This window comes from Camelus bactrianus, chromosome 18, assembly GCF_048773025.1.
Source record: "Camelus bactrianus isolate YW-2024 breed Bactrian camel chromosome 18, ASM4877302v1, whole genome shotgun sequence".
Classification (NCBI taxonomy): domain Eukaryota; kingdom Metazoa; phylum Chordata; class Mammalia; order Artiodactyla; family Camelidae; genus Camelus; species Camelus bactrianus.
This window is the reverse complement of record NC_133556.1, coordinates 12,060,768-12,086,585: the sequence shown is the minus strand read 5'-3', so window position 1 is coordinate 12,086,585 and position 25,818 is coordinate 12,060,768. Positions and strand designations below refer to the sequence as shown.

The following is a 25,818-nucleotide window of genomic DNA, read 5'->3' as shown; positions in this document are numbered from 1 at the left end:
AAAAAAATTCTTTTGGAAATTTTACCAAACAATACAGGTGTGTTAGGTGCCCCCCACTCCAAGGGTCTTGAAGGGATCACGCAAGTGAAAGGATCCAAGTCATCAGCTTCAAGGTGAGTATTCCCTGTGAGGCGGGCTTCACGGATGCGAAATTCCTTTGTGGCTGACAGTCACTACTTTTCAAACATTTCAACTACTACGTTTGTCTGTATCTATAATGAAATACCGATATCCCGAAACTGCTTGCCAAGCTGACTAAAAATGTCAGCTCACCATAAAATGCTTCCAAAAAAAAAGAGAACAACTCAGATGAGGACCCCTCTTGCAGTTAACTGGAGAATGATCTCTCTTGCAAACTTACAACGTTCCACGATTCTTGTTTTACATTTACCGAGTCCTAAGTGCCCCATTCTGTCGTAACCGCTTTCCCTCTAGTAGCTCTTCTGTCTCCATCAGGACTCTGTGAGGTAAGTGGCCCTGTTATCCCCATTTTACAGATAAGGACATTGAGACAGAGAGAGGGCAAGCGCCTAGCAGAAAGTCACACAGTTTGTAAGTGACATGCCGGCACTCCTGGTCATTCTGCCTGATTCCCGTGGATGCGAGGCTGCGAGATCTGAAGTGGTTCGTCTGCTCGTGTGGAACCGAGCCTCGCACGTGGCAGGTGGAGGCCTGACCCAGGTCTGTGCTGGAACTGGCTCTCTCTGTAACTTCGAAGCGCCCACAATTTCGCTCTGGGCTTGGCGTAGGCATCTACCTTTCTTTCTAGCCAGCCGTCCGCTGACAGGGGTTGGTCCTCTCCGGGGAAGAAGCCCTCTTGTTGACTGAGAGACTCAAAGGGAGGGAGCAGCAGGGAGAACCAGCTGAACTTCAAACTCCTCCAGACAGTCCCACCAAACTCAGGAAGGACAGCAGTGACATTAAGAACCACGCCCCCTTCTCCATCACATGGGCCTGTCTCTGAAATCCGAGCCTTGAAGAACACCAGTAGGGAGAGAGCCAGCATGTAAAAATGCCAGATGAAATGACACAGAAGGCGGCTGTATTGCCTATTTTATCCTCTGGGCATCTCTCAGCTTTGTGGACTAAATAATGCATTTTCCGACGACAGGAGTGAAAGAGAGGCCGAGGCAGGCGAGGCGAGAGCAAGAAACTTCGGGAAGAACGGGAGAGATTAAAAAGGGATGTTTTTGCTGTGTATGAAAGCATTTTAAAGGCGATTCCATAGTGAGATCAAAGCAAGGAGGGAAAAAAGCAAAAGGCAAAAAGCAGCAAGAAAAGAGATGAGACGTATAAAGTACCGAAGTGTTAAACTAAGTGCATCACACAGAGCTGTGCATTCAGGGAGAGGTGCTTTGAAAAAGAAACCCATCTCTGCTTTCAATTCCTTTGTTAAGAAGTTCCTCTCCACTGCATTTAAATTTCACCTTAAAAAAAAAATACAAGGAACCCAAACCAACAGGAAAACATCATAATGCCTATGGGTGGTGCCTCCAGATTGCTCCCCCAAATTAAGAGAGCGTTCCCCTATCCTGCCCCATCAAAAGGCAGTTGAAAAGTCTGGTACTTGCAGCTGATTCCAGTAATAACATGTGAATTTAAGCGATAAAATTTGTCTACAGCCTGGAGTGTGTTTTTCTTTCATTATGTTCCTTATTTACTGCGATATTGATTCGGAATGCTCTGAAGCTGGCAAACCTCTTCCCTGAAATAGCCAAAGTCACAGTCATTAAGGGGGGAGCAGGGGGGACAAAACAGCACACGGGAAACAGAAAGCCCTGGAGAGAACAGGGTCATGGCTCAGCGCTTGGTCACTTCTTGTAGTTTTCTTTCAATGCAGTTGGCAGCCGGGAATGGCAAAACCAGAGTAGGCATCTGGTCAGTTCCCTCTTCTCCATTATTTTGGGGACCTCTGCATTGAGAGCCCTGAATTCTCCAAGGGCAAAGGCAGTGTGGGTCCCGTGCACAGAGAAAACGCTTACGCACGCTCACCGAAACAGAGTGCACATGAAGGTGTGACGCAGCATGAAAATGCTCTGTAAATAGCAGCCTTTATTAGGGTCCGAAGGTCTGCAGAAACTAACATGTCTGTCTCTTCTAGCCCAGGGGAGACCTTCAAGATATTTAACAGCCAAAGATAGGCAGTGAACAGGCAGAACAGATGTGAGCCCGAATGTCACACCGGGACCTGCTGGCCGAACAGCAGCGCTGGGAATCCCAAACCATCACCGCACTGGACGTTCACGCAACGGGCACTCATTTGACCTGAAGACCCGAAAAAGCCCTCCTGATTAGGTAAACTCACAGGGTGCACAGGGCAGGGATATTCCGAGGTGGAAAAAGAATGAAAACAGAAAGGTCTCCAGGCAGGAGGGTGCCACAGGGCCACATGCAATTGGATTCGTCTACACTGAGCCTGGGGGCACCTGCAGAGGCAGGGACACACCTGGTCAGGAGGGTTCATCTTGAGCTGCTGCACGACACCAGGGTGAATAGTTAAGAGAGATAATAATGGTCCCTACCTGAGGGGCCGTTAGCGGTGGTGAATAAGAGAATGCATGCAAAGCGCGTAGTGGCTCAGTGTCGAGCACAAAGAAGGCACTTGGGAGATGCTAAAATTACTACTCATTTTTTATTGTGTGTATCGCTGTATATAGTTGATGGGAGAGCGGATACGCCTTGGGAAATACTGAGATGACTTGGTAAGGAGACTTGAGGTGTGCAGGGGAGGGAGTCTTAAATTGGAAGGAAGGGGGAAAGCACAGAGGGAGGTGACATTTCACAGGGAGGGGACAGATGGCTGAGTTGGAGCCCCGGCCTTTTGGCTGTGCTGCTGTGGATTGAAGCATTTCCCTCTCTGAACCTGAACATCTTTTTAAAAATGAGTATCAATGACCAACTCAGTGGCAGAGGGCACGGTCAAGACTCAAGGAGGTGTTTGCTCAGTTAGCATGGAGTCGGGCCCAGGAGCGGAAACGGAGTGCCAGGCCCCCTCTGCATTTGTGCCACTCTCTATGGGGTTCCTTGAGGGGTAATTAACTTGCAGGCCCCCTTGAGGCCAGATAGCTGATGTCCCCCCACATGTGTAAGGCAAGATGGAAATCAGTGGCCAGGCAGGACCTGTCCCTGGGGACATGGAAGGCAGCCATCCTGCCCTCCGGGTAACAGGTAAGTAAAGGCTTTGTTCCGAGCCGTGTGCTGGTGCCGGGCACAGGCCCTCCCAGACCCTGTGGCACAGCCTGAGGCCAGAGATCCTTTGCCCAGCAGGCTGACCAGAGCTCACAGCTGAGGTGATCTAAAGACGCTCCTGTCAATGCCAACGCAAGCATCCGCCCTACTTTCCCAAGAAAATAACATGAAAGCTCTGGCACAGCTCTTTGGAGAACAAAGGTGAAAACTGCCCCGCCTGGCCTCCCTGACAACTTCCCACCCACCCCTGGGCTTCCTTGATCCACCTCTCCCTCTGCCTCACCTGTCAGCCCCGCCGATCCCCCACCAATCCCCCACCGATCCCCCGCCGGGGCTGGGCTGTTCAAGAGTCTTTACCCTTCCTTGTGCTCTGAGGCTGCACAGCACTGTCACAGGATGAGGTCACACTGTCCCTCCTCAATCTTGTAGTCCAGCAAGACCCCCTTCTCTGACCAGGACTCTCTCTCTGAAACTCCAGTCCACCTGTCAATTCTTACACATCGAATCCCACTGCAAGCTTCCCTCTCGACGCCCGAAGCTCCCTGGCCCCTAGATCTGGGTTCGTCCACTTCCCCTCATCGCTGTTCCCTACCATCCAAATATCCAAATTCTGTCTTTCATGCGCCAACTCAAGTACCACATCCTTCTCAAAAGCCTTACTTATTTCCCCAGCTTGTGGGAACCCCAAGTGTGAACACCATTGATGTCGTCACAACATTCAGGGTCGATGGTTTGTCCACCCTGCTCCCTCCGTTTCTGGAGGTTTCTCCCAGGGTTACTGGGGATAGTTCTGCGCATGACCCTACCCCCCTGGCCACAGTTGACAGGCCCAAAGAAGGGCCTCTGACCCAAGCTAGAGCACCATTTCCCTTCCCTGGGTTCTCCTGGAGAGGTGGTCCTTCCCCCTACCAGAGCTGAAGCAACAATTACAATGTCAACTCTGGCCATCTTTGCAGCCCTATTTCCCTCCAGATGGCCTGGGGAACTGGCGGTGGCCAGTCTTCACAAGGAGAAGCTCAGAGACAGCAGAGACTCGGGACAGAGAACCCTGGCAATGTCTGACTGCCTGGGTCTGACTTGCCCTTGGCCCAGCCTCACTCCTGTCCCTGAGGTGTGCCAGCACCTCCAGGATCTTGTATTGTTGGGTTCTCTCTAATGAGAACCGAAAACGTGATCCCAGGGCCAAACTTTCAGCACACCTTTTGGATTACTCCTGGATCTGCAGGAATCCAACCCATTCTTGGTATCATAGTTAAGGTCACTAAGGCCAGAACAGAAACTTTTCCTCCACTGGAGGTTGGGCTGGAAGATTAAAAATTAATCAGATTTTTTTTTTTTTTTTTTTTTCAGGAGATGGAATAAACGACCAAAAAAGTTCGCTGGAACATGTGTTTACCATCGCTCGAGCAATTGCACTCTTGGGCATTTATCCCAGGGACGTGAAAATTTATTTTCACACAAACATCTCTACACCAATATTCACAGCAACATTACTTGTAAAAACCCAAACTGAAACGACCCAAATGTCCTTCAACAGGCGAGGGGCTAAACAAACTCAGTCAACCCATAGCGTGGAACACCGCGCAGAAGTGAAAAGGAGAGGACTGCTGGTGTGCACAGTTTGGGTGGAAATCAAGGGACTTCTGCTGAGTGCAAAAGCCAGTCACAAAGGTTACGTCATGTATGGTTCAATTTATAGAACATTCTCGAAATAACAAAATTACAGAGATGGAGAACAGATTAGTGGTTGTTAGGGGTTAGGGATGGGGCGGTTGGAAGTGGTAATAAAGGGGGAACATGGTGGGCCTTTGAGGTGATGGGACAGATCTGTATCTCAGCTGTGGTGGTGGTTACACGAATCTGCACATGTGATAAAACTGTATAGAAACACCAACACACACACACACACACATTAAACTAGTGAAATCAGAATAAGCTCTGTGGATGGTACCAAAGACAGTTTACAGGGTATGATGAATGCACTAGAGGTTTGTTCTCTTGGGAGGTAATTAGGTTTATAAGACCCCTTGTACATTTTTGCAACTTTCTGTGACTCTATAATTATTGCAAAACAACAAGGTGTTTTGTTGTTATTTTTTTATTTTTTATTTTCTTAGCCAGGTAGCACACGAAGCTTTAGCTGGGGTTCTCACACGACCTCTCGCGTAAAGAGTTACACACTCCTTCTCCTCCCCTCCCCATGGCCTGAAAAGACACCGGGAGAAATGTAAACACACAACCCAATGGTGATGACAGACCTACAGAGCAAATGCTGTCACACTGCATGATCTGGCTGGGGACAAAACCAAGGATTATTTCCAATTAGGAAGGCTCTTTATAGCAGGGGGTGAGGCAGCTGCTGTTCTAATAAGGAAGCCTGGTCCAGCGTGCAGCTGTGTGATAACAAGGTGTCTCCTGGCTACTTTACTCAGAGCCTCCGACACGCAGGAGAAATGTCATCTTCCCGAAACACAAGACCTCTCCTATCTCTGTAATTAGAAACCAAGAAGAAAAGCAGACAATGCCAGTATGTCTTCTCCAAAATCCCTTTTAAAAGCCCAGAAGGTCTCATCTTCCACTCAAAAAAGTTTCTAACTCGAGCCATCCTGCTTTCAACCACTGAGCACAGCAACCAAGAGAAGAGCTTGATCAGGTGTGTTTGCTCCAGAGGGAAATATTAGTGACAAGGTATACAGCCATCCAGAGCACCGAGAGACTCGAATCATTATTACTAGAGAGAGATGGTTTTTGACATGGAAACCAAAACAACAAGAGCGTTGAAGCCCAAGTATGTACAATAATGCCAAACGCAAAAACTCCCAGGACGATGCCACTGGAAGTAAGGCAAAAAAAACTTTGCACACGTGTAGTTTAAAGTAACATATTCAGCCATCCCTGTAACTTGGTAGAAGGCATTATGGTTCTTGCCCTCAAGGGTCTTATAGTTTAGAGACAGTCAAGTGCACAGATGCAACACAGCGTGCTAAGGGCTGTGCCAACCGACATGCAGATTCCTGGGGAGCAGAGGCTAAGGGCTCCCAACCTGGCCATACCTGGGAAATCCAGGAGGGCTTCCCAGTGGAGATGGCACAGAGGTAGAACGGTGAGGAATAAGCTGGAACTGGCACATCAGATAACACCACGAGAACACTTAACAGTAACGTCCTTTATTACACGGCCAGGACTTGTACTCTGTGATTGACAAGGATTATCTTGAAAGCTTACAATTTAAACCCCGCACAAATGCCACTATTATCCTCAACTTACTCAAACTCAGAAAAAGTAGATGCCTGGGCCGAGACCTCCACACACCAGTGCTTAAGAAAAAAAGGAAGGAAGTGTTTAAAAAGTAGTTTAAAATTATTGATAAGATATTAAAAAAGTATTAAAGATTATAATAGTGGAAACAAAGAAACTTCTAATATTATTTCAACTTGATGGCTAAAGCTACTTCTCAGTTTACAATTCCAGGGGAATTTGGACTTGACACCAAAAGGTGATCTCAATCCCTCTCCCAAACCTACCACTCTTACCACACTCCTTATCTTAATGCATGGCACCAACTTGTCACCGGATCCAGGATGCTGGGAGTCCTCTTTGACCCCTCCCCATTCTTTATCCTCCTTCATAACCTGTCAGGCTTCATGTGATACAGCCTCAATGCTTCCATATTTAAAATATTTTAGCATATGAAAGCAGGAAATTTCAAATAAGTGGTTAGGATGAATTATTAAATACACTGAGATAACCACACTTTGAGACATGGGTCTCTAGATTAAAACTCTCCCACGTCTTATATAAAAATATTTAATCTGTTGAAATTTATTTGGAAAAGAAATATCTACCTATAAGAAAACATGCATGAATACCTGCACCTTCTTGGAATAATGAATATCTTTCATAGGACATCACCAAAAGAAAAGACTGATGGATTTGACTGCGTAAAAATGTAAATTTTATGCTTGTCTAAAAATACTGCAAACAAGTTAACGTGAAAGCGCAAATTGAGAAAAATACCTATAAAGTGAATGTAAAAGGAGTTTAATTAATATATATAAAGTTCTAATAAATCAATACGATAGAGATAAATACTCCAATAGAAAAAATGTGGAGGCAGGTATAGCTCAAGTGGTAGAGTGCGAGCTTAGCATTCACAAGGTCCTGGGTTCAATCCCCAGTACCTCCTCTAAAAAAAATAAATAAACCTAATTACCTCCCCACCTTGCCCTGCCAAAATTTAAAAAAATTAAATAATACAATAATAAATAAATAAAATATTAAAAAAAGAATAAAATGGGTGTCATTAATAGGCAAATGCCCAAAAAAGAGAAAAATAGTCAAACGTACAAAAGAGTGTTCAACATCACTAATATTCAAAAAATGCATATTTTAAAATTTTATGCCATCTTTTTCACTCATCAGAATAGCTAAGATGACAAAGATGAATAAGATTCAGTGTCAGTGAGGATACAGAGAAAGAGACACTTGTGCATACTTTTCACAGGACAGTACCACATAGCTGGAGAACAAGTCATCAATTCATATTAAAAGTTTTTAAAAATGAATATGGAACTTGCAGGATGAGACGGTGAATTTAACTTATGAATTTGACATCATCCTCTACACAAAAGCCACTGAAAACTACAGTAAAGGGATTAAAAAATAAATAAATAAACCTATAATCTTCCAAGATCAGAGAAGACAGAGCAGAGTCACAGACTGACAGACGCATCAGACCCCTCTGCTGTCAATCCCAGTAAATCCGACCCAAGCACTCAGAGTGTGTGCGTGTGTGTGTGTGTGTGTGTGTGCATGTGTATAATACACAAAGTGAGATTTTCCATTTTATTTTACAGTTCAGTGACATTAAGTCCAATCACATTGCTGTGCAGCCACATCTCCCCATCCATATCTATAACTTTTTCATCTTCCCAAACCAAAACTCTGTATGTGTTAAATAGTAACTCCTCATTTTCCCTCTCCTAGCCCCTGGCTGCCTAATCACCTTTTAAAAGGTAATCACTAGCAGACAACAGGCTTGCTGGACATTTGAGGAAAGCCTCCAAGGTGGGAGATGGAAACGAAATAACAAAGAGAACAAAGCATCTCGTGGAAACCAGTTTATGCAGGAACAAAACTGAAAAACAAAATAAGACATTATTAATACCCTCCAAGGGATCGGAAGACATATTGTTTCCATTAAATAAAAACAATATGCTATAAAAAGGAACTTTCAGAGAATAAAAATGAGGACTTGGAAACAAAATCATGATAGCAGAAATAAAAAACTGAATAGAAGGGAACAGAGATAAAACTGAAGAAAGCAAATATATCAGAGCAAAAAGATAAGAGGGCAAAGGTAAGAAAATTAGGGATTTACTAGGAGGCTTAATAGTGGAGTATGATGGGAAATGCTAAAAGAGAGAATTGAGAAAAAGTGGGGAGGAATCGTCAATTAAATATTCCAAGAAATTTTCCAGAAACTGGCATTAGATTCCAGATTGAAGCCACTGAATGACCAGCCAATGGATGAAAATGGACCCACAGCAACACTCATCACTGTGAATTTCAAAACTCTGGGGACAAAATGAAGATTCTACAAGCTTCCAGAAAGGAAAGAAATATGGAAAAGATCTGGATTCAGAATGCCTTTGTTTCTTTTTAAAAAAAAAAAATACTGCAAGACAGAAAATTACGGAGCAAACCCATCAAAATTCTGAAAGGTGATGTCTAACTCAATCAGGCCATCATTCACACAGAAGACTAGGAAAAAGCTTTCATCAGACATGGACGATCTCAAAAGATTCTCTCTTCCTTGTAGTCTTTCTTGAGATGCTTCCAGTTGTTGAGTTTCACCAAAATAAGTATGTAAACCAAGAAAGAGAAGCACAGAATCCAGCATAGGTGAGGGGCAAAGGAGATCCCAGGAGGATGGTGAAGAGAGGTCCAAGGAGGCAACAGTGCACAGCCGCCATGGCCAATGGTCCACACGGGAGCCGTGTGACTTGAGGCAGACATGTTGAAGGTTACCATTACTATCTCTCCTGCAACCTCACCACACTTCAAGCTGAGGATAGATCATCTGAATGAGTTCGTCCCCATCCTTCCCTATAATTAGATGCTCTGACCAGAGGCTAAGTTTGTGCCCATTCGCCACGCCTGCTGCCTAAATCAGTGAGGACACTCATTTCATCCTAATGCTTCGACCTCCTCCTGAGGGTAGGCAGCACACTTGATGAGGTCAGAAGCAGGAAACCCAGGGCACCTAATTCCATCTGTCCAGATTTTTGCCTTATACTCAGTACCTGATTCACACAATATCCCAGCAAGACGCCCTGACTGCAGTAAGCCTTGTGTTTCCTGAGATCACTGGTGATCTAGCTGTCTTCTCCAGAAGAGGCCTCCTTAACTCTTTGGAAAGCACGTAGGTTGATGTTTCTGTTTTTGACATGGTAGGAATAGCAAGCATTTATTAGGAAGTATATTTTTGTAAAAACAAAAACAAAAACAAAAACAAAGGAGCCAGGAAAACCAAGCAAGAGAAAGAAATAAAAGGCATCCAACTTGTAAAGTAAGAAGTAAAATTATCAATATTTGAAGATGATATATTATATATAGAAAGCTCTAATGGACATCCCCCCCCTCCAAAAAATTAGAGCTAATTAACAAGTTTAGCAAAGTTGAAAGATACAGGATCAATATACAGAAATCAGTTGCATTTCTATATACTAGCAATAAGCACTTCAAAGATGAAATTAAGAAAACAATTCCATTTACAATAGCATCAAAAAATAATATAATATTTAGGAATCAATTGAATCAAAGAAGTGCAAGATTTGTATACTGAAAACTATAAAATGTTGTTGTAAGAGATGAAAGAAGACCTAAATAAATAGAAAGACACTCTATGTTCATGGGCTGGACGTGTTATTATTGTTACGATGACAATATGCCTGAAATTGACCTATGGATTCTGTGCAATCCCTAACAAAATTCCAACTGCTTTTATTGCAGAAACAGACAAGGTGGCCCTAAAATGCCTATATTGATATATGGGACCCAGAAGAGACAAAGCAATCTTGAAAAAGAACAAGGTTGGAAGACTCATATTTCCTGATTTTAAGGCTACAACGAAACAGCCATCAAGACACTGTGGTACTGGCCTAAGGATAGACATGTAGATCAATAAAACAGGATTTAGAGTCCAGAAATAAACCCTCACATTTACAGTCAGTTGATTTTTGACAAGGGTGCCATGACCATTCAATGGGGAAAGAACAGTCTCTTCAACAAATGGTAGTTGGACAACTCAATAGCCTCATGGGAAAGAAAATGAGTTTGGACCCCTACCTCAAACCATATGCAAACATTAACTCACAATGAATAAAGACCTAAGTGGAACAACTAAAACTATAAACCTCTTAGAATAAAACATAGGGTAAACCTTTGTGACCTTGGATTAGGCAATAGTTTCTTAGATATGACACACACCCAAACAAAAATACACAAAGCTGATCTTCACAAAAATTAAAAACATTTGTGCATCAAAGGACACTATCAAGCAGGTAAAGACAACCTAGGGGATGGGAAAAATATTTGCAAATACATTTGCAAAAAATACTGACTATATTTGATAAGAGTGCATACCCAGAATATATACAGAACAATGAATTACAACTCAACAAAAAAGACAAATAACTCACTTTTAAATGGTCAAAAGATTTGAATAGATATTGCTTCAAATAAGCACTTGAAGAGATGCTCAAACTAATTAGTCTTTAAGGAAACGCAAATAAAACCACAAGATACTTACTGCCTTACACCCAGTGGGGTGGTCATAATTTTTTCTTAAAAGTAAAATAACAAATGTTGGTGAGGATGTGGAGAAAGTGGAACCCACATACATTCCTGATGGGCATGTAAAATGTCTCAGCCTCTGTGAAAAAGCCTGGTTGTGGGAAACAGTCTCACAGTTTCTCAAAAAAGATTAACTCTAGAATTATCATATGACCCAGCAATTTGACTCCTAGGTATATACCCAAGAAAACTGTAAACATGTCCATATAGAAACACACACATGAATGTTTATAGCAGTATTATTCCTCGTAGCCAGAAAGTCAAAACAAGCCAAATGTCCACCAACTGAGGAAGCATAAATTAAATGCGCTATATGCTTACAACAGGGTATTGCTCAATCATGAAAAGGAATGAAGTACTGATATATGCTGCAACATGGATGAACCTAGAGCGCATTACATTAAGTGAAAAAAGCCAGACATAAAAGGCCACATATTGTAGATTTTGTTTAGATCAAACGTCCAGAATAGGCCAATTCATAGAGGCAGAAAGTACCTTAAGTGGTTGCCCAAGGCACTGAGAGAGACTGATAACAGGTTCAGGATTTCTTGCAGGGATGATGGAAATATTCTGGAATCAGACAGTGGCGAGAGTTGTAAGACACTGTGAATATACTGAGAGCCACTGAACCGCATATGCCTTATAATGATGTATTTTATGTTATGTGAATTACATCTCAATTGAATATAAGGGAAAGTAAATAAAGGATGACTTATACATGGATCAGTGATGGGGTATGTCAAAAATTATGGCTGATATAATTCCATGCACCTGAATTCCCCCTCAAATAAAGATCAAGGCAAAAAGCACTGATGGCCTGAATGAAGTCTAGCGGCTCCGGATATGGGCAGGTAGGATCACAGTCAAGAGTAACCAACCAGGTGCTGGTGGGAAAGGGAGGAAGAAGTGCATGAAAAGACTTCTGGTCTCTGAGGATGAGATAACCGAGTAGCAGGTGAAGCCCTGCACTGAGACAGGGAATAAAGAACAAGAAGCAGGTTTCCGAGGCTGCGAGGAGAGTGGTAAGTTAGTCACTGGACTGAGCTTACAGTTTGAGAGGGACCCTGGGCAGCCATCCAGGAGGCAGAGGACACACAAGTGTGGAGATCGGGGGAGAGGCTGAGCTGCTCGGGGCTGGGGGATGGCTCTGGAGATCACCAGAACGTGTACAGTGGAGGAGGTGGCCCAGGGTGTCCTGGTGGTGAGAACCATGAGTGTTCCCAGCTGACGCAGGAAGCCAAGGGGGGGAAGACGAGAGGACTGTCAGTGTGCCAGGGCCTTGGGATGAGACAAATGCCCAGAAGGAAGCTGCCCACAATGTCAGACATGGCCAGAAAGGCGCGGGAAAGTGCCCACTGGACGTGGTGAGCAGTGATGTTGCCTGAGCGACTCCAGTTGAATAATGCACAAGAGTACAAGGCATTGCATCTTACTGGGGCTAACTTAAGCCAATGTCAATATTCAAGTGGAATGAAACAAATGACTTAAAACAACCAAAAACTAAAAGGGAAAGTCCCTGATGAGCCTGTGCACACAGATCCAGAGTCACTTGGCTTTATTCACTTTCCCTGAGCCAGTATTTTTTTTTTTAATTCCTGAAAAAGCCTCTATTTTCTTGAATGTACGTGACAACACGGGGGGTGGAGGTGGTTTTGTCCCCATCTGAGCCAGTCCTGACCTGCCTGAGAATGGACCAGTCTCCTCTCAGTAAAATGATGGTTGCAGAACTTTTTTTTTTTTTAATAAAAAAGGAGATGTCATGCTCCACCATTCAGGAGGAAAAAAAAGAAGAACATTAACCTGTTTTTACTACAGGACCTTAATGTAAAATATGCATTAAAAAAAAAAGGGTGAGAACATGGCAAATGAGCAGTTGCTTCTGGTTAGTCTCTTCAGCATTTGTTTTTTCCCAATTATATGTGCTTTTTGATACATTCAAATGTTCCTACAAAGAGCACGCATTACTTTTAAGATCAGGAAAAAAAAACTGGTAAGGCTGGAAAAAAAGCTTTAATCAAATTCAAACAGAAGGTAAGCAGGGATAACAGTATTAACGTTAGACAAAATATATTCCAGGCAGAGGGGGAAAAGTATGCTTTTAAACTAAAGGGAGCAGTGCATAATGGTAACCGCCACCGCTGATAGTGAAGCCGTGCAGATACAAATCTCTAGTTGCCAAAGAAACTGACAACAAGATACAGAAATCAAACATTATTAGGAACACAGGAAGGAACAGTCATTGTAGGAGGAGATTTTAAAACACCATTATCAAAAAGACTTAAGAAAATAAACTCATAGTCTATCTAAATACACAAAATTGATGTCTGGCAGGAATTCAATTCCATGATTACAGTGTAAGGGGGTCTTTTCAAGTGTGTATAGAACATTTACAAAACTTGTTAATACTAGTCACAAAGAAAATCTTAATATAGAAAAAAAAGTTAAATTTCTCTTCCAGTTAAAGGCACTTCTAGCCTGGAGAAAAGACAGAGGCTAGAGCCAGGGAGAGAAAAGAGGGAAACAATGTTAATGTGGTCCACTCCGGGTTCCCTAGGTATTCTGGGGGACAGGGGAGGATGAATGGGAATTAACTTTATCATCAGACTGAAACAAATACCTCATCCTCATTTTTTTCTCACTCACTAAACATCTTCATTTAGATCCGAAGTGTGAACTACTGAAATGGTACTTAACCCAGTGGTTCTCAAAGTGTGGTCCCTGCAACAGCAAAAGCAGCAGCATCCCCCAGGAGCTTGTAAGAAATGCAAATTCTCAAACCCACCCCAGGCCTCCCGATGCAGAAATTCCTCAGGGTTCTAGGAGGCTCTGATGAAAAAGCATTGGGTGCTAAAGGTGTATAAATACCCCAGCTCCCTCATCCTCGAGCAGGTCAACTCAGAGGAGTGGGTTTTATTCTGGCTCCCAGAGTTCCCCCAGTGGGATTCAGCTCCCTTCACCCACAGTAACAATCTGCACAAACCCCCTTTGGGGGATGCCTCCCTTCTGAGTCTGACTTCCCCCCTCCCCTAGCTGTGTACTTCACCTCCCAAATAAACTAATGCACTCAAGTTAGTTTCAGGGGCTATTTGGTGGGGGAACCCGCACTAAGACATCTACTGGAGACCCCTGTTCTCACAGAGCCTGTGTTCTGGTTGAGACTGACTTGTTCCTCCGTTCCTTCCTCTCTGGCTGGATCTGCTGAGATTTCCTCGGGGAAGGGAGCCCCACTGGTCATGAGTCCTCACTCCACTTCAGTCCAGCACCTACAGTACGCCTTCTTCTCTGGTGTGCTAGCTCTGCTCTGCACCCCCTCAGCCACCGTGCTGCCAGCTTCCACTAGTCCTTTCCCAGCCCCATCCACCTTCATCGCTTACTCCCTGTTGGGTGAGACTCCAGCTGTGACAGACACGTGTGTGATCTCACGTGCTCTATGAGGTAAACCTTGAGGCAGCACAGAGCAAGGGTCTTAGGATGTCAGCAAAGGAATTGCCAGGAAGTGACACATAGGGGACACCTAGGCGGCAAGTGGGACTTAACCAGCAGACGGAGGGGGCAGGAGGAGCCAGGATTCTCCGCAGAGGGCACGGAAGTACTCCTGAAGCCAGAGGTCTGCGGCGGGCACACAGGGAGGCTGCAGAGAAGGGCACTGTGAGGCGTGACTTTGCTGGATGACTGAGAGGCTCCAGGGAACTAAAAGACTCTCCATGTCCGTTTTAGAATAATACAGATAATGAAATGGCCCGAGGGAAAGGGAGAAACACAGGGATGTGAAACCCCAGCAAAGGACCCATCAGTCCTCCAACCTGCGGGCCCGGGAGACGGTGGTGCCCTGACGGGTGTATGGCCGGGTTCAGGTACCCTCAGACCCTTCACTGGGAACAGTCAGCTAGTTCAAAAGTGGCAGGGGAACTTCAACTTCTGGGCTGATGAAATGTGACAGACAGGTTTCCAACAGAACCCATGACACTGTCCAGCCTCTTCCTCAGCCTCTCCTGAAGGGGGAGCCCAGGGTCACCTCTACAGATCCCGCTGAGAGTGAGGGGTTCGGCCTTCCCCTAAACCTTCAGTTGCTCAGAAGATAAGCCTCCTTGGCCTTAAGGATGCACACTGGCTGGCTTTCTCTGATGTCACCAGCTTGTGCAAGGGTCTCTCCCTGCAGTGAATTTTGTAGGCTGTGTGCCAACACAAAGGTACAATTAGACAAAGCAACCCCCCTACCAACACCTCGACACTAGGCCTTCATCTCCGAGGACTTCAAAGGACTTTTGTTATTGCCATCTGAGATTTGCTTTTTCATAACTTTTTTAATTGAACCATCATTCTTAATAGAGCTGAACTCCAAAAGACCTGCAAACACGGTGCATTTGTACCGACAGTCATTTTGGGCTCAGTGGCCCAGCAGGGAATGAATTCAGACATGAATTCAGAGGGGATTCTGTATGATGAACAGTTCCCATCACAGGACAGAATTTCCTTTTTTCTTCTGCCGCTCGGAAAAGGACGACAGAGATAGGGTTGGGGGTGGGGAGTGCGGAGTGTGGAGGAATTCAGCTCTTCAGTGTCATCTACTTTAGGGAATATGAGGAGGGGAAGATGGTCCAGACATAACCAGCAATTTGTTCTTAGGAGCCTTGGAGGACTCAAGGACCAATGGACTCGAGTTTGCCTGGATTTTTTCCTCCCACACAGCCCCCAACCCCCAGATACACCCCAGAGACAGGAGACAAAGACATTGGGGCTCAGGATGGAATGAAAATGGTACTTCCCCCACCACTGACATCGTGTGCTTGCTTCTTCCTCTCCAAAAGTGTGTGCAGGCTGGCAGCCCCCGTACCTTCATCACTGTTGTCGTCCACCAGGATGATTTCCTTCAGCAGGTGGGTCGGCGTGTGGTTGACCGCACTATGGACTGACCGCAGGATCACCGACAGGGCCTCGTTCACAAAGATAAATATAATGGACATCTGGGGCAGCTCCTTGGAGTACTTCATCTCCTTACACCTGGGGGAAAAGAGCAGGGGAGAGCGGGGTCAGAGGAAGGGGCGAGGCACGGGCACTGAGGCTGCACACAGCAAGGATGTCAGCTCGGTCCTCACACACATCCTCCTGAGGCCAGAATCACTGGTTTCCTCTTGGCTTCTTAGAACTGAGAATGAAACCTAAGAAGGAGACACTTACGAAATCCAGCCTCTTTTCTCCCAAAGTTACCGCCCCATCGGAATGGGAAGCCTCAGTTGTGGGCACACATCTACTGTACCCCAGGTCCCACTTGAGTGCACAACTGCCGACTCCCCACCCAGGCACCTGCATTTCCTTCCTTCACCTGCTTTGTTGCCATCCAAGCAATTGCCTCACCCCCGTCGGCTCGCATCCAGAGCTGTCTGGGAGATGATGTATAAATTCCCCAGCTCCCTCGCCCTTGAGCTGGATCCCTGCGAAATGGGTTGTACACTGCCTCCCAGAGTTCCCCCCACTGGGATTAAGTTTCATCACTCACAGTAGCAATCTGCAGAGCACCCTCCCTTGGGGATGCTTTCCCTTCTCATTCCTGCTTTCCCACTCCACTACTACTGGTGCTCTCCGCACCTCCCAAATGAACTAACGAACTCAAATCTTTGTTTCAGGGGCTGTTTCTGGGAGAACCCAAACTAAGGCATCTATTGAATCTACTAGGTACCCAGCACTGTGCAGGAGACCTCTGCTCTCCTGGAGACCACACGCTAGAAGAAGACACAAAACACATGCAAATAATCATAATAAGGGCGGGGTCCTCTGTCTGCCAGGACTGTGCTGCCTGACACACGTCACTCTTCTTGCAAGCATTCCTAGAATCTCCCTGGGGGCCAGAAGTGGGACCACCTGCCTAAGAGGTCCTGCCTCCTAATATTCAGCAACTCCCCCATCCCCGAACACAGGGGTAAAAGAGAAGAATGTTTTTCATCCAGGCTGGACTCGGAGGTGTAGAGCTTGGGGGGGCCCCTGGTGATATCAGGGGTGGCTGAATGCCCAGGGAACCTGCTCTGCAGGGCTCAGTCACGGGAACACCAGCACTCTGTCCGCGGAGCACCGGGGACTCTGGTTTTATTCTTAGTCTGAGCCACGTCGGAAATACCGAGTGGAAAGAGAGCAGAATGGAATACGGGGCGAGTGCATTTCAACACATCCTCCTGCTCCTTGTGTGCGACTGTACAGTATCCGGCACAATGTGTTCCAGACTGAAACAAAGGGAACGAGAGGGAAGGATGGAAGGAGAGGGAAGCAGTACCGAAGAGGGAGCAAGAAATACAGCTGTTCTTTATGCTGAACAGCTTGGGCTGTGTCGGGCCATATTAATCATGTAGGCAATTTTTCGGAGGAAAATAAAGTTTTGTTACAATATACATTTGTGTCTCCTGGAGGAGACCGTCCAGGGATCCATTGATCATGCAGCCTCATTTTTACCACGTCGCTATAAATTCACTTCTGGGGGCTGCCAAGGAGATGAGAATGGTTACTGACGGGCTCCCAGGCGGTTGGCGGGAACCATCGCATTGACTGCGTGGTGATCCGGGAGGAGAGCACGTCCCGGAAGGCCCCTCGGAGAACCCGGACAGGGGCCGGCAGCCATCCAGGGCTGGCTGGCTGAAAGCTGCTCCTCCTCAGCCCAATCCTCGCCATCCACGCGGGCACCCCCACCGGACACACCCGCCTACTCTGAGCATTCACTCCTGGGGCTGGTGTCTTTGGGCCTTGGTTTTTCAGATTTGGCCCTGGAAATGAAGAAGCAAGAAGGCCAGACTTCACTGTACCAGCCCTGTCCACTCCAGCCACAGGCACTGGGGTCAGGCTTCAGTCAAGACTGAGCTGTGGGTCAGGCCTCCTGGCCGGCCCAGGTAATTCCCCCTAGTGAGGAGGGACTCATGGGAGCCTCCGGGGCACAGGGGCCCCGCACCTGCCCCTTTACAGTCGAGGCAGTCATTCGGTAAACCATGGGGGGATCTCAGAAGTGAGAAGCGTTCTGCCACACATTGAACTTGTGACCCTGGGCACACTGATCATATTTCTTCAGCTCGAAAACTGCCTGGCTAAGGTCCTCATAAGGGTCTGGTGAGACAACCTGTGAAGTCCCTGGGAAAATGCAATGTACCAATTAATAGAAAGACCAGCCTGCCTGCCTGGCCCCTCCATCCTCCCTCCTGGCTCCTCTGCTCCCTTCTGTAAATTTCCCATCACCACGGGCCAGGCTTCCAGGCTTTTCACTCAACCCAGGCCCTTCCTGCAGGACCCACCCAGGACTCTGCTCCCCGCAAGGGCCCTGGTCAGTCTCCAAGCTTGCCCAGCTTACAGTGATTCACCTCTCAGGTGCCTGACATCTGAGGGTTTCACAGCAGGCAGACAATATGAGTACAGTCATTATGAAAATCAGAACTGATTTAGTTGCTCTAGAGAGGTAGATGTTGCCTTAAAAAATCTCTAAGCCTGGCTTATGGCCTGATACACAGGAGAGGCAGACAACATGCTAGAGAGATGGAGAGAAGGCCAACTGAGGCTGTGAGCACCTGCTGTAAGGAGGAGGCATTAACTGACGCATAAGCTACTTCTGATCAGACACCCAATGCCGAACACAGCAGATGAGTGCGGGGAGGGAGGTTAAAGGTGGATGGTGCAAAGGAAAGAGAGAGGCCTCACAGGACTTAGAAACGGTGGTGACTGCGCAGAGGAAGAGAGTGGACATGGTTCCTGTCCCTAGGAGCTGATGCTGAAACATTCCTCTGTGGCCTGATAACCCTCAGACGGTGTTTCTAAACCACACATACCTGGGTACCCCACGCCCTGCAGGCAAGGGCTGACGTAAAAGAAGCATCCCCTCCCCCCACCAATTTCTGAGTTCCTGCAGAGCTGACAGGGTGGACGGGTGCTCAGTGCCAAGGTGGTGTGTGCGGTGCTCTGGGGGTGGCCCTGGCCACGGCCCAGGGGCAGGGAGATCTGGGGAAGGGAGCAGTCAGCTCAGCTCTGCGTCCAGCCCCGTCTCCATATAATGGGACATCCAGAACCAGATGTGTTTCCTGCCTTCCTGACAGCCTCCCAGACTGCAAGATCCAGGTAAGTGAGAGTAGCCTGGAAGGTCATGCGGATGAAAGAATAGGTTCCGGATTTGAAGGATTCCTGGGGAGAGAGGAGGGCACACCACGGAAACTGCCCAGTTCCTCAAAATCCACAGGGCTCTGTGCACTTCCTCTAGGAACGCAGACTGAGGAGTGGGTCCCAGAAATCACACATTTCCTTTCAATAACTAGTCGGTAAGAAATAAACACTCTTTTGTCTGAAAGAGAAAGGTTGGTGGGAAAATATCTCAAGGTCGTCGGGATCAATTTCAGTCAACGCTCCAGGCGGGAAGAGAGGCTACAAAGAAATTCAAGACCAGGTTCCTCTCCTCCAAAAGCTAACAGGGGACCAGATTCTCTGTGAAGCGAGAATCATAAGCAGAGACAAATAACCAACCAAGTGAGGTCTCTTAGACACCTTACATTTGCCCATCTGTCCGTCCATCTGTCTGGGATGCCTCCTTGAACTCCGCGACTGCCCGAGGGTAACAACTGTTCCCCTCCCTCGTTCCCCTCACGCCAGAGCCACTGGCACAGACTTCACTTAACACCAGAAGTGCACGTGCTCTTTGCTGGCGCCGAGTAAGAACAGGAGGGTTGGGGAGACTGGGCTGCCTCCGGGAATTCACTAGAGAGAATCCTGGTTGACATGAAAGAAGATCAAGGGTCGAGGCTTCCAGCGGGAAAGAAATCAAAGCCCAAAGAGCTGGCCACGCCCTCTCAGAAGCAGATCCCTGCCCATGACCGCCTTTGAAGGAGGCAATTTCTAAGACCCCAATGTGGTACAGGTAAATGGTATCAAGACACAGTATTAACCCAGTCTCCCAACCTGGAAACAGAAAGAGGACCCCCAAATGATGGGGACATCATTGTAAAAAACATTTAGATCCAACCCCCAGGAGACCCAGGAGGCTGCAGATGATGAAGCTAATAATAAACAACATGTCACAGTCTTGGTGCAGGCTATGTGCCAGAAACTTCTGGAAGCTTCCCTGTACTGTGCTATCTCATTAAATTCCACAGCCATATTATGAGGTAGGCAGTGTTATTATCCCCATTTCATAGATGTGAAGTCACTTGCCCTAAGTCACACAGCAGGTCTGAAAAGCAGCAGGAGTGCCTGCATGTGAACTTTACCATCTGAACTTCAGACTCTTGCAAATGCTCCTGCCTGCCTGGGACAGGGTGCGGTAGACAGCAGACAAGCCTCTACACAATTTCTAGCCCAGCCCCTTCCTAGCTGGGGTCCTTGGCTAAGTTGTTTGGTCTCTCTGAGCCTCAGCTTCCTTATCTCTGCCCAAAAAGCCCCACCGAGGAGACGGCCCGCCGTGGCCAGCTACACCGTGCCCGTAACCTGCTGGGGGCAGACAGGGTACACACGAAGAAAGCTCCCTTCAAGTGGGACGTGTGAGCAGAAGTAGGGTTGATAAGGCTGGTGCCAATGTGGGCAAATCTCCTACTGTTCCGGCTGTGAAACTGGGCAGGGGGCCACTTGGGTGGTGGTCCCCCAGGGAGTTATCAGAGTCCTTTAACTGAAGACCCCAAGCAGAGAGAGGCCACATCTGCTCTTAGCCCTGTGAGGGTCCTGCAAAGATTCTGCTTTTATCAACCCACTTCGGTCCTCGTGCATCCAGGCCCATCTCTCTGTCCCCGCCACCCTACAAGGCAGGGTCAGAGAGCCCCGGACCTACAGAGACTGGGTGTGGAGGGTGCAGAGGTGTGTGCTCAGGGCAGCTGGGTAGGGCCTGTGCAGGGCAGGAGCCCCCGGGCTTGAGCTCAGGGTCTGGTTCTTGCCCCTGGTCCCACTCCTGCTCACTAGTCCCTCAGGCCCCACCTGTGGTGAGGGCTCCCATCCCAGAGCTTACTTGCTTTCTCTGTGTCCCTTGGCCCACATGGCCCATCACTGCGGCCAGCCTGCAGGGCCCTCTGAGCTGCTCAGCTCAGCTCCGGCTCCCAGATGCAGTGATGCCCCTTAGCCTGTCCCCACATCGGCCCAACCCCAGTGAAGGGTCCAGCACCAAGCGCTGTCCGAGCGCTAACCCTGCTGTCAGTAGCCAGAGGCTGGGTTTGCCGGCTAAAACACACTCAACATAGGACAAGGCAGTGTAAAGCAAGGCTGCAAATGCTGGTGCCAAAGGGCGACCCAGTCACCCCTCCACACCCACAGGGGAGGGGTTCCAGGACCCCTGCAGACAGAAGATCCGCAGATGCTCAAGTCCCTTATGTAAAATTCTTAGTAGAGCTGGTCCTCCATATCTGTGGATTCAGTCAACTGTGGATTCCAACTGCAGATCCAAATCTACGATTGGTTGAATCTGCAGATGTGGAACCAATGGATACAGAGGACCAACTCTACCTACACCAGTGGTGACAGATGAGCTGAGATGGACCAGGAGGGCAGACAAGCTGTGAGCCGGGTTTGAAGGATGAACCAAGGATGACACTTGCTTGGTCAAGAGCACAGGGAAGGACAGGAGTCAGAGCAACTTCTGAGCACACGGAGGCACGAGGGTCCCCTTCTCCCTCTCTTCCAGGGCCTTCCAGAAGAAATCTGTCTAAGCTTGCTTAGAGACGGGGCACCGAAGAGCCAGGTCTTGGAACCACAGACTCATACCAGGCTCTGCAAATTCCTGCCAGGCTGTTTCCTTCCTCATTTTCAAAGTGCTCCAGAAACATGCATAAGGATACAAAGACCCACTAGTAAAGAGTCGACAGCTGGCGGCAAAGCCCAGAACTTACCAAGCTCTCCAGGCTCCAGGAGGCAACATGGAGTGAAATGAGAGGGAGGGAGGTGTGGGAGTCAAACAGAGTAGGTAGTTTAAGTCAGAAAACAACATCTTGCCGAGCCAAGAGTAGCCGAGCTCCAGTAAGAAACTGTTGAGAATTGTGACAGGCTTGGAAATAGACACATCTTCCCACCCGCTCCTCCCACTGCTGAGGGCAGCTGTGGGAGCAAGGACTCCTCCTGCGGGAGTCCAGCATCACATCCACATGACATCAAATCCACCTCAAAACAGATGGTCCAGGTTCTTGGGCATCTACCTTTTAACTACTGAATGTGCTTTACATATAAGAGCAAACCTGAAAAGTATCCCCGTTCTCCTCCCACGCACATCCAGACACACCAGCTCCCCGACCTCGCTGGCCACACTCTTCTTTGGCCTGGCCAGACCCTCACTGGTCAGCATCAGACACATACTCTGTACATACCCCAAAGCCCACACCCTCAAACTTAGAGTCAAGAGTGTGTTAGCGTAGCCCAGCTGCTTAGTAAGAGGATTCATTTTTCAAATAGTGGTATCCAGTTGCCAGATAGAAGGAACCAGAAAGGAAAGGCAGATGTGTGAAACAGACAGTTCTTGGCTGCTGCCTGAATTCCACGTGGCCATGAGCACAAAGGGCACTTGCTTAACCACAGACATGACTGGTATACCTTAACGCAAGGCATCCCAAGCCATGGGTTATGACCAGGAAGAGAAATGGGGCTCCTCCTTGGAAGCCCTATTGCAAAAATGCTACCACTCTTGAGCTTGGAAATGGCTGTGTACAGTGACCCAGTGCATACTGACTGGCACAAAGTATCAGAAAACCCCACACGCTGTCTAGGGCGACCACCGCCAACAACCTCACCTTTTCTTCAACCAGGAAATAAACTCCTCCTTCCTCTCTGTGGCTCACTGTGGACACAGGGCTGGATTATGAAATTAGGTCACCAAACAAGTCTAACTGCCCGCGATGGTTAATTTTATGTGACAACTTGGCTAGGCCCTGGTATGCAGATATTTAGTCAAACATCCTAGATGTTTCTGTGAAGATATTTTTTAGGTGAGATTAACATTCAGATCAGTAGACTCAGAGTCAAGCAGATGATCCTTCAAAATGTGGGTGGGCCTCGTCCAATCAGTTGAAGGTTTTAAGAAGGAAAAAAAGACTGAAGCCTCCTGGGTAAGAGGGAATTCTGCCAGGAGACTGTCTTTGGACCCTAGCTACAACATCTCCTCCTCCCTGGGTTTCCAGGCTTTAGGTGAGCCCTGCAGAATTTGGACACATAGCCTCTACAATGTGTAAGCCAGCCCTTAAAGTAAATCTCTTTCTTGCTTTCCATCTATCTGTGTACCTATCTATTACCTACCTATATCTTATCTACCTCTATCTCTACTGCCTATCTATACCTTATCTATATCCCATCTGTATCTTAGATACTGGATCTTATCTACATGGATAGAGATTAGATAGCTAGATGGCTGGCTGGCTGGCTGGCTGGCTGGATAGATAGATAGGTAGATAGATGGACAGAAAGATAGATAGTTAGATGTCCTATTAGTTCTATTCCTCTCGAGGACCCTCACTGATAACACTGCTCTGGAGTTTGGAAGAAAAAATTACACCAGATGGAAGTATCATGTCTCATCAGAACCCTGTCATTCCAATCTCTCCTTCTGGTCCCAGCCTCAGACACCACCTCAGCGCAGCCAGGGAGCCTCTGACCCACAGTGAGAGATGACCAGAAGGACCACCCATTTTGGTAGTAGAATTACCCCAAAGCTCCCATGGCCTTTCCTGGACCTCACCACTGCACAGAGCTCCTGCACCTCAACCATCTCCACGTCAACAGCTGCAACGTCCTTTCCCTCCACTCTCTCCACCGTGCATCCAACACCTACTCTTCGACCTCATGAGACCCCCGGGGCCTGGGTCCCTCTGGTTTCTCTCAGTACATCAGCCCTGCCCTGGCTTCACGTGCCTCCTGGCCCAGCTGAAATCTACGTACTTCCTCCAACCCTGCCTTGGTCCCGCCCTCGCTCCCTTGGCCCTCTCTTCCCCCAGCCCAGAGGAACCCCAGCTGGGCATCAACCATGCATCTGACTGTTCTCCCCTTCACGCACGCTGCTGACACCATGGGAAAAACTCCCACCGCTGTGGGGGTGACAAGACAAATCCAAAGTCCCCAGTCCTCGCAGAGCCCTGGGAGCTGCCCTGCAGCCTCCTTTTCAAGGCAGGTCAGAGCCCTCGATTCCCCGCCCCTGTCGCCACCTCCAACCCTACTTCCTCCGTTCACCACTTTCCTGGAGCCAACCTCCCCCCAGCAGGTACCTCCCACTCCACAGAGGAATTTCCGAGTGTGGCCTGTAGCTGCAGCAGCAGCCTTCCCTGGTAGCCTGTTGGAAATGCACATTCTTGGGCAAGCCCAGACCCACTGCTCAGAGTCCCCTACCAGGCCCTATAGGTGGGTTCTCCACACCACGTGGGGACATCAGAAGCACGTCCCTAGACCCCCTCGCCACCTGCAAACTTAGCAACCTCTGAGCTCAGCCTTGAAGGAAGCAGGCTCAGGAGGTCGGGGGTAACCCCTTCATCTATGCGGCGTAGCCCCCAGCCTCCTCCAACCCAAGGGCCGTACTTTACCTGCCACAGTCTTGCCTCTATCTTTACTCACCCTCCAGTGACTTTTCCCATTCAAGAAAGGGACTCAAGTCTCCCTCATTTAAACGAAAAAAAAACCTCCCTTGCCCCAGCCTTAATCACCATCCTCTCTTCTCTTTGTCTGCCCTCCCGGGCTCTGTCCTTTCTCCCTTTCATCCCTCACTCTACCATCATTTGGCTTCTAATTACCCTATTCTGCTGCAACTGCTCTTGTTAGTTTCCAGTGACATTTGCGAGGCCAGAACCAGTGGAAACTTCCCAGTGTCACCCTAGCTGACCATCCTTTCTGCACACCTCCACCCCTCACGCCCTCCTGAATGACACCAAAGCCACATAACCCATCCTTTGCCTCCAGCCTGTCCACCTGCAGCCCAACCCATTCTGTTCACCCCACCACTGCTAGAATTCTTTCTAAAATGCAAATATGATCACCCCACTCCTCTACTTACAGTAAATGAGGTGCAAACGTCTTTACTTGGCACCCAAGTTCCACCCTAGCTCATCTGACCTCCTCTCCTCCCTGCTGTTTCCCCCAGGGAACTGTAAACTATTTGCATTTCCCAGAACCAGGAATGCTGCCCCTCAGGTCACACCCCTTTCCCTCTGCCTAAAGTGCGCTTCCTTCTTTATAACATGCCCTTCTCCCTGCGCCCAGCCCCAGGCAGCTCTCCCAGACCCCCAGCAGGATGTCCAGTCCCTCTCCTTCGTCACTTTCTCTCCCTCTGCACGTGGCCACCTTGGCACTCTTCACTCTGCCCACCCCCACTGCAGGGCAGTGATCTAATCTTCTTTCTCTTCTGTCCCCAGAGCCCAGCATAATAGTTGGCAGATGAATGGTTACTGAATGAACAAATAAAAACCCTCCAATCTTCCCAGTTTATTCCCTCCACTCTTCTTATGATCAAAGGCATCACTTATCTCTTCCCGCAATTATAACATCAGTGATGGCACCTCAACACTTAAAAGATACCATCCTGAACACAACTGCCTGCTGTCTCCCTTGATTCACTCATCAGAGCTCAAATTCTGAAGGCTGCTTAGGTCAAGCGCATTAACCAGCCCCAAACTCCCTTTATTTCTTCTTTCCTCATCAAGCCTTGCCTAGAACCCTAGGAAAGAGTGTTATCATTTTTAGCAACAGCAAACCTTGCAAAACAAGATATGGGGCTGAATAAATGAGGCGTATGAAGCCCCTCTTTTGGACCTCTCATTATTAGGGAAAATGCACACTTTGCTGAGTGGTTTAATTTCCCCTGGATGAGCT

General features: G+C 47.7%; 1 protein-coding gene across 3 annotated transcripts in view; it reads right to left on the bottom strand.

Annotated features, from left to right (window-relative positions):
* GALNT17 (polypeptide N-acetylgalactosaminyltransferase 17) overlaps positions 1-25,818 on the bottom strand; it is a 365,190-nt gene that overhangs the window by 174,029 nt on the left and 165,343 nt on the right. For all 3 annotated transcript variants that reach the window (XM_074345979.1, XM_010972375.3, XM_074345980.1), the window contains exon 3: positions 15,881-16,047. In XM_074345979.1, coding sequence (XP_074202080.1) covers positions 15,881-16,047 — 167 coding nt within the window. The remainder of the gene's footprint in view (positions 1-15,880; positions 16,048-25,818) is intronic.